The sequence below is a fragment of the Hyperolius riggenbachi genome, chromosome 3 (genome assembly GCF_040937935.1).
Source record: "Hyperolius riggenbachi isolate aHypRig1 chromosome 3, aHypRig1.pri, whole genome shotgun sequence".
Taxonomy (NCBI): domain Eukaryota; kingdom Metazoa; phylum Chordata; class Amphibia; order Anura; family Hyperoliidae; genus Hyperolius; species Hyperolius riggenbachi.
The window spans coordinates 120,891,957-120,904,819 of NC_090648.1; the positions used below are offsets into that span (position 1 = coordinate 120,891,957).

The window sequence follows — 12,863 nt, forward strand, 5'->3', positions numbered from 1 at the left end:
ATATAGCACAATTTTTATTTAAACGTTATTCATGATTATCGTTTAAAACCCTGCGCCTTTTTTTCCCGGCACCCTTTTTTAACGTACGCCCAAAATCTACATAGGCGTACACTGTAAAACTACACTGTAAAACTTTAAAGGCATAATACATATATGATGATCCTCTGCATTTTATATTTTGAAATGATTCACTTGGACAAGGAGAGCCTCAGTGGTGTTGTTAGGCTATATCATTTCTTGTGTGTACCCTGAATTATTCAGGATGGCCAGAGTCTCCCCCTCTTTCCTCTCCTACAGAGAACACATTGAATCATACCAGAAAGGATCTTCACTTCACTTATTCCGGCCATCTGTAATATGCTGAGTGCTCCTGGTGCATCTCATTTGCTTCCAGTCTCCCTGTAATGCTAAAGGCAAACAGCTGAGGAAACACAGGAGTCTTGGGACTTGGCAGATGGTGGGTGGTAGTGTGTGCTGCGGGCAGGAACAGCCAGGGAGGTGAACATAATACTTATAACATGCACCAGCTTTGCAGGAATGGCCAGGGATACTAAGAGGGGTGTATAAGGAGGGCACCAGGATAGGCTTTATAAAGGGGAAACTATGGGGGGATCTGTAACTGATGTCACTATCAAAGTACCATGATAAAGAGAGGGAAGAAGTAACTGAAGCCATAGCTACCAACTGTCCCTCTTTTGGAGGGACATTCTCTCTTTAGAAACACAGTTCCTCTGTCCCTCTTTCTCCCTCATTTGTCCCTCTTTCAGGACTCATGTACAGATCTGCAGAAATATACCGTATATTCTGGCATATAATCGACTCGGTGTATAAGACGATCCCCCAAATTTTCCAGTTAAAATATAGAGTATGAGATACACTCGCCGTATAAGACTACCCCTCTTTCAATGCACACCAAATAACAATTAAAAAAACATCATATACTGGTGCTATGTATGAACAGATAGTGGTGCTGTACTGTATGTGGTACCCAGTATATAACAGTATATAGGCGATTGACTGGTTGGATTGGTCAACTCTCCCTCTCCGTAAGTGGATTGGTCAGCTCTCCTTGTCTCCCTGTTTATCAGAGCGGTATGGAAGAATAGATTGCGCTGTGCCCATAAAACATGCCTCTTTCACCTGTCTGCCCCGCCCTTGTATCCTATATACCTCCTTCTCTGCCTCTCAGATCTCGCACATGTGTGCCTGCACCGCTTCACTACAGTCCTCAGCAGCGAGATCTGAGAGGCGGTAAAAGGATAGGGCGTATCACCCGGCATCAATGACACCCGGCATATATGACAACCCCTGACTGTTCAGAAGATTTGCAAGGGTTAAAAAGTAGTCTTATATGCCAGAATATATAGTATGTGTTTTATCTACTGAAAAATGGGTTTAATTGACTCTAAACGTTATTCCCATCCTTTATTGAAAAGATATTTTATTGGCACAACAACCATACAATTGTTACAACATTTCATCATACAAAGGCATTACAACCAGTTCCATGCCGATTTAAAAGTAAACAGCTTAATAGTTGTTTATATGACTGCAGTTAGTGAAAATCATCGAATCAGATTATTAATGCTTGAACATAATCATATTAACAAAAAGAAAAGAAGAAAAATCCTTTACATTGATACATTTCTTATTATCAAATGTTAATATAAATGAAAATGCACCAGGACTAGGGGGTGTGTCGGGAGCTTGATTAGGGGTGTGGCTTAAGTGTCCATCTTTCTTATCTCAAAAAGTTGGGGAGTATGCTGAAGGCACTATAAGGGGGAACAGGGACACCGAGAGCCCAATATAGTGTAGTATGCACTGGTAAATGGAGGTGTGTGAAAAGAGTATGTGCAATATACTCACAAGTCAGGGTTACCGCATAGGTAACCACTGTAAAGGCAGGTGGGGAGATTAGACCTGTCCCCACTCAGGATTAAGAAGTCGCTCTCTGTAGATCAAGGAAAAAAAGGAGGTAACACCCCTCCACCAAGGGTGGATATGTATAACGTAGTATGGATACAGTGGCGCCAGAAGGATGAAAAGATCTAAAACATTTAAAAGTGAGGAGGTAGTGGTGGATTTACCTTCACTAGGGAGACAAGAAAATGCAGATCAATTTTCAGCCAAACAATTTATTTACATACTCCAGATGGAGCATATGTGTGAGGCGCATGGCATAGTGCCAGACCTGTTTTTGTATATGCTCCATCTTATTGCCTGAGGAAGCGGTGCACTCCCGCGAAACACATTGTATTTTACTGGAGTATGTAAATAAATTGCTTTGCTGAAAATTGATCAGCATTTTCTTGTCTGCCTGGAGGAGGTAAGTCCACCACTACCTCCTCACTTTTGAAAGACATCCATGGCTACAATTACTAGGTTATGCCCAATGATGTTGATCCAGGGACATGCCCGGATTTACATCACAGGAGCCTATAGGCACAGATGTCCTGGCACCCTAGACTTCACCTCTTTGATTCTACAAACCCCCACTGAACCGCACCGCAAGTGTGCTGGCTGGCTCAACTGTCACTTCTCCCTTACTTCCCTTGCCGGTCATAGGTAGCTAATGGTGCCCCTTAGTATTAGGTAGCCAAAAGGTGTCCTCAGTATTAAGTTGCATAGGGAAGGCGGGAGGAAGGTACTTGAGGAGCAGAGAGAGACGCCTTTCTATCATCAGGCGCCTGTAGGCACGTGCCTACAGTGCCTTATAGTAAATCCGGCCCTGTCCAGGGATGTTATCTGATTGTCATCTGGAGTCGGGAAGGAATTTTTTTCCCTTTAGGGGCTAATTGGACCATGCCTTGTAAGGGTTTTTCACTTTCCTCTGGATCAACAGGGATATGTGAGTGAGCAGGCTGGTGTTGTACTTTGTTCTCTGGTTGAACTCGATGAACGTATGTCTTTTTTCAACCAAAATAACTATGTAACCATTTTAGATCTTTTTATCCTTCTGGCGCCTCTGTATCCATACTACGTTATTTTTGTGAATAATAGTTTAAAAAAAAATCTTCCTGCTTAGAAAGGTCTGCATAGTTTGAAGGGGATGATGTGAAAACAAGCTGTTTTACAGCATTTTTATATAATCACATAATTATTATTATAAGTGCAATCGTGGTTGGGGTGTCTTGGCAGCTATTAGGGCATGGATAAATCTCCCAAATTAAATTCATGTTATGCTATTTATTCATTTATATATGTACTCTGACCGTTATTATTTTTATAATTTTTTATGAAATATGTATATGTATGCACATTGAGGAACTCTTCCTGCTGTTCTAGGCACTGTATTGGCCTGAGGAAGCGGGCTCAGACCCGCGAAACGCGTTGCCTGTGCTCAAATAAAAATCTTTTGTAAGTTTACAGAGATTTCGTCATTGAGGTAAGATACCTCATTTTTCTTTTTCGTTTTTAAACTGGTTTTAAAAGCTTTTATTCAAATCAGGGCGCCTCTTTCCCTTATTGTGCATTATTATTATAAGGCTAAATAATACAAGAATATTTGTAGGTATAAAACTATAAGATCTAAGGTTATATATGTGGAGGTTGTATGCTGGGATTGTTCTAGACTTTTTGCCGCCTGAAGCAATATGTGGAGGTGGACACTTGGGGAGGGGAGCCGCCTCTTGCCACCCTCTAATTGTTACCGCCCTGTAGCAAGTGATTCATTTTGCTTTGTGGAAGAACCGGCCCTGGTTGAATGAATCAGGAAATAGAGATGGTCAAAAAGATGCAAATAATTCAGATTTGCAAACTCATTTTATGCTAATTCTATGCACTTTGAATTGGGTCAATCAAATTCAGAAGGAAGTGCATCTGATTGGCCCGTTTTATTTGCATTTTATTGACCCTCACTATCAGGGACCCGATACGTTAGGTTTGATTACTTTAAACCTCATAGTTTTACCAAATGATCTATACAGCACTTGATGGGATGAGCCATTTAGAATGTATTTACTTATTTTTACCACTGGCTAATCTTGATGCACATTTTGGTGGTGTAAGTTTAACAGTATTAAAATACCATCAATTAACATTGAAATAGCTAGTTGTAAGGAAAAATGTGAGCAGCCTACTTTACTTCTTATCGACAAAAATGACATCTGCCCTGTTTCCCCGAAATTAAAACATCCCCAAAAGCAAGCCCTAGTAGGAATTTTGAGCATGCTTCAAGTATAAGTCCTACCCCGAAAGTAAGCCCTAGTGGCAGTAAGTGGAAAAAGTATGGCAACTTGTGTTAAACTTATTACTTGAGCCCATGCTCTTGCGTGCAGAACCATGGCTCCGTCATTGGGCCTATCACTGCACTCGCTGCTACTCAGCGAGTAGTCCCCATAGGCTGAAGCTTGGGAACACAGTGACAAGGAGCTGGGGGAAAGACGAGGATGCAGGGGGACATCTGAGGATACAGGGGACAGCAGGAGTACATGGGGGACAGCGGAGGACATAGGGGACACAGGGGATAGAGGAGGACACAGAAGGTACAAGGGGGACCTGCTGTGTATTTCCCTTTCTAAAGCAGGAGGTATGACACAGCCTATAGGTGAAGCCTGTGCTGAAGTTGCTCCAGCATGACTTCACATGGCCATTAACTGCTTACAGTTCCTGGACATAGATTCTACATCCTAATTAGTGCTGCTGTAGGTTCTAAGACGTAGAATTTACGTCCTGCATTAAAAGCCCGCCGCCTGCCCCTGCGTGTGCAAGCTCCCACGCCTGATTGTTGACAGCTAATAACAAAAATCATTCAATAAGGTTAAAAAAAAAATAGTTTTAAAAGTAAAAAAAAGTGTTTAAAGTGACATGGTCCCAAAAAAATAAGAAGTGTGTTTTGTTTTTTTTAATCCCCAGTTAATTTTTAACTCCAACCTAGCCTTATTAACCCATTATTAACCCCTGCAATACCTATACCTGTTTATACTAGACCATTGTATTAGCAGTGACTGGATAGTGTACTGGTTAAGGGCTCTGCCTCTGACACAGGCGACCTGGGTTCGAATCTCTGTTCTAGCCAACACCTATTCAGTAGGAGACTATGTCATAGTGGCTGAATCAATGGCGCTTTGAGTTTGCCCGGAGAAAAGCGCGATATAAATGTTCTGTGTCTGTCTGTGACCTGTTTATACTTTTTTAATAACTGCCGCCTGTAGCGATTGGATGCAATTGCGGGGGGCGGAAGTTTGGGGCCCCAATGCTCTACAGATGTATTGCTCTGCTACTGCCTAGCGATGCATCTGTAAAGCACTATGGCCCCCGAACTGTCGCCCTAGCGAACTCTTCCGATCGCCACAGATTCACAGGCTGGGGATAACGGTCTGCCACATGCTCAGTTAGTAATAAAAATATAGTTTACTAGTGGCTTAAGCCTGTTTAAAAATGGGCTAGGTCTGTTCCTAATGCGCCGCCCGCCGCGCACCCGTCGCGCGCATGCACACACACTCCCGCCCCTCCTGGCCCCGTCCTCCTTCGGCTCTCGGCAGTGTCTCTGCGTCTTGTCCCTGCACATGCGCAGTGCTAAAAAGCACTAACGGACGAACGCAGCGACACAGGGATTTTATAGTATAGGATGGGGTATTCTTTTAACCGGGAAGGGCCAAAAAATTCATTTTTATGTGTTTCATAACTGTGTCATGGGAAAATTAGGAGGGGTGAAAAATAAAAATATAGTATTTTCTGCATTTACGCCTAATTTTTCTCTATAAATTGACTATAAAATAGTTTTGAGAGAAAAAAGAAAGCCTAGATTATACTGGAAAAAAAAAAAGATATACAGTGGTGTGAAAAACTATTTGCCCCCTTCCTGATTTTTTATTCTTTTGCATGTTTGTCACACTTAAATGTTTCTGCTCATCAAAAACCGTTAACTATTAGTCAAAGATAACATAATTGAAGACAAAATGCAGTTTTAAATGATGGTTTTTATTATTTAGTGAGGAAAAAAACTCCAAATCTACATGGCCCTGTGTGAAAAAGTGATTGCCCCCCTTGTTAAAAAATAACTTTACTGTGGTTTATCACACCTGAGTTCAATTTCTGTAGTCACCCCCAGGCCTGATTACTGCCACACCTGTTTCAATCAAGAAATCACTTAAATAGGAGCTATCTGACACAGAGAAGTAGACCAAAAGCACCTCAAAAGCTAGACATCATGCCAAGATCCAAAGAAATTCAGTAACAAATGAGAACAAAAGTACTGTAATTGAGATCTATCAGTCTGGTAAAGGTTACAAAGCCATTTCTAAAGCTTTGGGACTCCAGCGAACCACAGTGAGAGCCATTATCCACAAATGGCAAAAACATGGAACAGTGATGAACCTTCTCAGGAGTGGCCGGCCGACCAAAATTACCCCAAGAGCACAGAAAAAAACTCATCCGAGAGGCCACAAAAGACCCCAGGACTACATCTAAAGAGCTGCAGGCCTCACTTGCCTCAATTAAGGTCAGTGTTCACGACTCCGCCATAAGAAACAGACTGGGCAAAAACGGCCTGCATGGCATATATCCAAGGCGCAAACCACTTTTAAGCAAAAAGAACATTAAGGCTCATCTCAATTTTGCTGAAAAACATCTCAATGATTGCCAAGACTTTTTGGAAAATACCTTGTGGACCGACGAGACAAAAGTGGAACTTTTTGGAAGGTGCGTATCCCGTTATATCTGGCATAGAAGTAACACAGCTTTTCAGCAAAAGAACATCATACCAACAGTAAAATATGGTGGTGGTAGTGTGATGGTCTGGGGTTGTTTTGCTGCTTCAGGACCTGGAAGGCTTGCTGTGATAGATGGAACCATGATTCTACTGTCTACCAAAAAATTCTGAAGGAGAATGTCCGGCCATCTGTTCGTCAACTCAAGCTGAAGCGATCTTGGGTGCTGCAGCAGGACAATGACCCAAAACACACCAGCAAATCCACCTCTGAATGGCTGAAGAAAAACAAAATGAAGACTTTGGCGTGGCCTAGTCAAGGTCCTGACCTGAATCCTATTGAGATGTTGTGGCATGCTGTGGCATCATGCTAGAAAACCCTCAAATAAAGCTGAATTACAACAATTCTGCAAAGATGAGTGGGCCAAAATTCCTCCAGGGCGCTGTAAAAGACTCGTTGCAAATTATCGCAAACGCTTGATTGCAGTTATTGCTGCTAAGGGTGGCCCAACCAGTTATTAGGTTCAGGGGGCAATTTCTTTTTCACACAGGGCCATGTAGGTTTTGAGTTTTTTTTCTCACTAAATAATAAAAACCATCATTTAAACTGCATTTTGTGTTCAATTATGTTATCTTTGACTAATAGTTAACGGTTTTTGATGAGCAGAAACATTTAAGTTTGACAAACATGCAAAAGAATAAGAAATTAGGAAGGGGGCAAATAGTTTTTCACACCACTGTACTGTATATACTCTCATATAAGCCGACCCATGTATAAGCTGAGGTACCCACTATTTTCTCAGAAGCAAGGAAAAAGTGATTGACTAACGTATAAGCCCCCCTCCCCAGTAGCCAGATGTGCCCCCAGTATAAGTCAGCCCCCCTCCCCATAGCCAGCTGTGCCCCAAGGATGATACAGATGTGTCTCAAGAAGCCACAAGATGGTGTCATAGATATGGGACACAGCGATTGCCACACAGGAAGAAACCCCAATCATTGCAACACTGAAGGTTGAGGTTGCTTGCACCCGCCACTCCACAAGCCAGGGGACACAGGCAGTCTTGAGCAGCACACACTGCACACCATGTTGCAGGGTATGGGGAGGGGGGCACAGACACAGTAGGGAGCCATCTAGCAAATCTGGCAAGAGCAGGATCACTAGTGCATGATCCTTACACTTCTCTCCCAGTAGAAAAACCTGCTCCACCATCTGTTCTGCTCCACTAACTCGCATATAAGCCGAGGGGGGGGGGGGGGAGGGCACTTTTCAGCACATTTTTTTGTGCTGAAAAATTAGGCTTATACACAAGTATATAAGGTATATCACTAAAATGGCATAAGTAATTAAAAAGTTACTGCTGCATAAAAACGACCCAGCTAAAGTGTCAAAAATGTCAGGAACCTTAAGGTATAAAAACGGGAACACAAACCAGTCAATAGTGCATTCTCTTGAATGACTGACTGTATGATGAGTTGGATCGGGTACCATTAATTGTGTCAATCGACAGCGGACAATTTTTCTGTCTATATGAATTTCAAAACTATTCTTTTAGTCTGATCGGATTGCCTATCATTTTCCCCTCCGTTGGTGGGTCCGAATGATCGTTTCCATTTGATCACCGCGATCGGATTGGACAGTCGATCATACTAGAAATTGGATCATTAACGGGCATGTAGGGAGGGTAGGGGGACTGGACATTTCACCAATAAAGTGACCCTGTAGTGAAATTGATATAGAGGCTGACATTTATTTCCTTTTAAACAATGCTGGTTGCCAAACTGCACATGTTGATCCACTGTCTCTAGTACTTTAAGCCACAAACCCAGAGCACGTATGCAGATCAGGTGCTATGGCTAAAGTTTGGCCACACTAACTGCATATTCATTTCAGATATATGATTTTAACACTACTGAAGCTAAAGAAATCTGCAAGGCAGCCAAGCAACTGTAATTGTTCAAAAGAAAATAGCTATGGCAGCCTCCATATCCCTCTCACTACTACCTGGTTACGTTGATTGAAGGACAACTGAAGTGAGAGCAGTGGCAATAGTAATAAGGGACGCAGAGCTTGCAACCACACTTGGGGCCCTTGGGTCAAAGGGACCCTAATGGGCCCTCCCTCAACCACAGCATTAGCTTATTATTGGTCCTGTGCTGGTTATAATCACTTCTATAGATGCTTTGAATAGTAGTAATCATTAACGTAGTGGGGTTCAGGTCCACTTTAACATAAGCTGTCAATTGTAATCCATTCTTGCATTGCATTAACTGATGGAAGCGCAAATAGCGTGAATGAGCCTTGTTGGCGGGTCAATTTTGTATGCAAATAAAAGCAAAGTAACCAAGCTGAAATGATCTTTTCTAATAATCCTTGCAAAATACAGAGCTGGACTGAATAAACGGAGGTATCTTTCCCTCAACAAAAGCAGAATATATATAGGATGTGAGTCAGGTAACTATGGCTGCCTTCCAACAAAGCCAGCATTCTCACATATGAAGGCCGTAGGGCATGATTCATCAAAAATATATATTAAAAAAAAGCTGTTTTCATATCTAATACCCAATCAGATGTATTCCTTCAACAGATGTGATCAGACATTCAACGTCACATTTTCAATCTACAGTCAGCAAAGGCAATAGTGTAGCAATAGGGGGTGCAGAGGCTGCGACCGCACCGGGGCCCCTGGACCAGTGGGGCCCACTACGGTCCCTCCTTCATCCATCTTATTAGCTTCTTATTAGTACTATGCTGGTATTGAACACCTCTATATGTACATTGCACAGTGGTAATCCTTAACAAACTGTTCCCTTACTCCAAATACACCTCTCTGACACTGCAGCTGTCCTTGATAGATTTTGGGGCCCCATGTAAAACTTGCACAGAAGCCCCAAGCTTCTTAGTTACACCACTGAGCAAAGGCTTCACTGGATCTCTGCACACAGCTAATCAGACTCGGAACGCTAATGATTAATTAACTCACAGCTTGATTAATTAATCACGCTACCAATTAATCATCCTCTTCCGCATCTGTTTAGCCCCCAGCACACATCTGGTTCTGCCCCTGCTAATTCCAGGTAGTGTAGATCAAACCTGCAGAGGAAGGTCAAAATATTTGCACATCTCGAGTCTTTAACCATTTCCCTTAACGAGACCGAGTATTTGAAGTGAAAACCGGCAAAGTGAACATTTCTCCCTCCAGTCAATCAACCCAGAGCATCTAATAATATCAGTGTCTGGGATGGAGATGCGATGTGACATTCAATCTCGCAAGGGTTTTTTTTTTTGCATTGTCCTATAGTCGCTGGAATCAAAAGAAGCTGAAGTGGAACTTTACACAGGGCTAATGGGATTGTGGGAGCTTGATTAATTCAAGTTGTCAGCTAATCAATCATCTGCTCCCGGAATCAGGGTAGCCCCAAGACACAGCCTCTAATTCCAACCTTTATAGATCACAAATCTATGAGAAAGTCAAATCGTAAGCCGATCTCCCGAGTGCCATGGCAGAGCAAGCAGACAGCCAATGTCCTTTTTTTTTTACCAGTGCAGTATTGAAAATGAAACAAAGACTCCCGTTACCTGCAACACGTAACACAAAGAACTTATTTCTAACAATGATGAATGAGGACTAGAGAAATAACCAGACCTCCTGTTGATTTTACTCAGCCGTGAGATGCGTTAACACTAGACTATGCGGCGATGCATTGTCCATGCCTTCACATTATATAACAGTAGTTATGGTAAATAATAACATTGCTAGGCTGCAGCAGGTGCTAGAGTGAAACAAAAGCGTAAAGATAATGATAGAGGGAAGACGCTCACCTCCTGCCTCTTGTCCTTTAGCTCTGCCCTCCTCTTGGTCCTCTCCTTCTGGTGCTGTGCTCGGAGGCGTAGTGCATCTTGTTGCAGGCGGTTGGTGTGCTCCTGCTCTCGGCGCGCTCGTGCCTGCTCCATCTGTCTCTCCAGGGCCTCAATCTCTCGCTCATAGTACTGCTTCTTTCCCTGGGAGTGCAAAATGATCACCAACACTGAACACATGCAGGCCTAAGCTTTTAACCCTGACTAATCCCAGCAGTGATTCTAGATCCTAGAGCTATGACAATCAAGCCCCTACTCCCCTCATCTAGATTAGATCTTCCCCCGCTGTCAGTTTCACACAATGCAACAGATTCCTGTAAATATTTCCAGTCTGGCCTTGATGGTGCCCTGACATCCTTCCATTCAGGGATTACTATGGGAACACGCCAGCATCATCAACATCTATGTATTGTGACACTTCTTACTATGATCTCCTGCTCGATGTGTCGGAACATGATCTCCCTCTCTCTCTGCATTCTCTGCTCCAGCTGGCTCAGGGCTTTCATCTCTTCCTTCTGCAACAGTCTCAGCTGCTGGAGCTCTTGACGCCTGCAGAATACATTAGATGAACGCTTCATACGTTGATTTTTTTAAGACTCGGTCGCTGAACGGCGTAAACACACAACACAGACTGACATTACAGCAGACAAGCAGTCAATAGCTGCAGTTACAGGGCTGTAGATTCCCATGTCATTAAGATGCGCTCGCTGCCTACACACACACACACACAAAAAATGGTAGCGTCCTTTATCTTTGGATAAAAAGAAAGAGAAAAAAAGAGTCATTCATGTACTTGAAAAACAATGACGTCACATTCAGGCTTATTTATTACAGCCGTACAAAAAGCGGTGACGTTTTTAAAAGTGCAGCAATTGATGGCAAATAATAAATCGTGTCCATTTACCTTACTAGAGCACATGGGAATCTGATTGGCTGCTAGGGATTACTGCAAAGTATCATTGTTCTTTGCACTTGCCTGGGTGATTAGGGCCCGCTTGTGTGTGTTATAATACAGAGGTGGTTGAATTAGCGAGAGGTTCTGCAAGCAAAGCAGTTCAATCTAAGAGACAGCAGGCTGTTCAGATAAATCAGGGACACATTTATTCATTTATACAGCAATCACATGCTCCCCATGGCGTCACAGGGTAAATAGCTATTCATATGAACAATAATTGAAAAAAATGCAAATCCTAACTGTAGGCAGATAGATAAATAACACAGTTTAAGCCCAGCTTCGGGAGACAATTGTTCCCGTAGTTCTGGGTAGGCACACTGTAGCGGAGCTCGTCTTTGTCTGTGTTATAAGCTCCTTGATTAGGCTGATGATGTCAAATAAATCAATTTTTAAAGGATTATTTCACTTCAGTACAAAAAAATCTATACAACATACCTCATGATTACACAAGCAACTTGAGTCTGAAGCTAAGACAACTTTGTTATGAAACTTACCGGAAACTATGGCAACAGAATACAGCTTGGTGTAACAAAGGCCATTAATTCTACTGTATGGTTGTCATTGGTGCATAGCACAATGCAGGAAATAAATGCTTAAAGGACAACGGAAGTGAGAGGAGGCTGTCATATTTATTTCCTTTTAAGCAATACAGATTGCCTGGCTGTTCTGCTGGTCCTTTGCATCAAATACATTTTTTTAGCCATAGACCTTGAACAAGCATACAGATCAGGTGCTCTGACTGAATTATGACTGAATAAGGCACTTATATATTTCAAGTGTGTGATTCAGACACTACTGAAGCCAGAAAGATCGGGAGGACTGCCAGGCACCTGGTATTGTTTAAAAGGAAATAAATATGACAGCCTCTTTATCCCTCTCACTTCAGGTGTCCTTTAATACATCTTTGCATTTCTACAGCTTTTGCTGGGTTTACTCCAGTGACATAGTCATTCAGTTGAGAAGAGCTATTCTACACATTGAAATAAATGATGACACTTCGACCTTGTTCACATCTAAAATCGCAAACACAAGCGTTTTGCGATTTTGTGCAAGGACGCAAACGCAATGGGTTGATATGAACCTTCTCATAGAGATTCATTGCACTAGCGTTTTGTGGGCGATTTTGAAAATCGCCTTTGCTGGAAAAAAGGGCAAAAATGCCCTTAGTGTGAACGAGCCCTTCCTGTGTCTGTGTGTGGTTTGCAGTAATCAGTCTCATCTCAGTAACAGTTGAGAGCAAAGCAAGACAGCTTTCACAGGGAATCAGGTAGAGCTGCTGAGCAGTGACCAGAGTATCACAAGTATGTCTCAGTAATACAGTTTGTTAAAATACTTAAATTATGTAGACATGATGAGATAGGGATTGTTTTTTTCTTTGGGAAAGTGGAGATACACTTTTA

At 42.4% G+C, this 12,863-nt stretch overlaps 1 protein-coding gene across 1 annotated transcript in view; it reads right to left on the minus strand.

The window, feature by feature from the left end:
- Positions 1-12,863, minus strand: part of LOC137562974 (STE20-like serine/threonine-protein kinase) — a 104,304-nt gene that overhangs the window by 42,257 nt on the left and 49,184 nt on the right. Inside the window, exons 11-12 of the mRNA XM_068274848.1 lie at positions 10,934-11,057; positions 10,473-10,652 (exon numbers count right to left, since the gene is read on the minus strand). Coding sequence (XP_068130949.1) covers positions 10,473-10,652; positions 10,934-11,057 — 304 coding nt within the window. The remainder of the gene's footprint in view (positions 1-10,472; positions 10,653-10,933; positions 11,058-12,863) is intronic.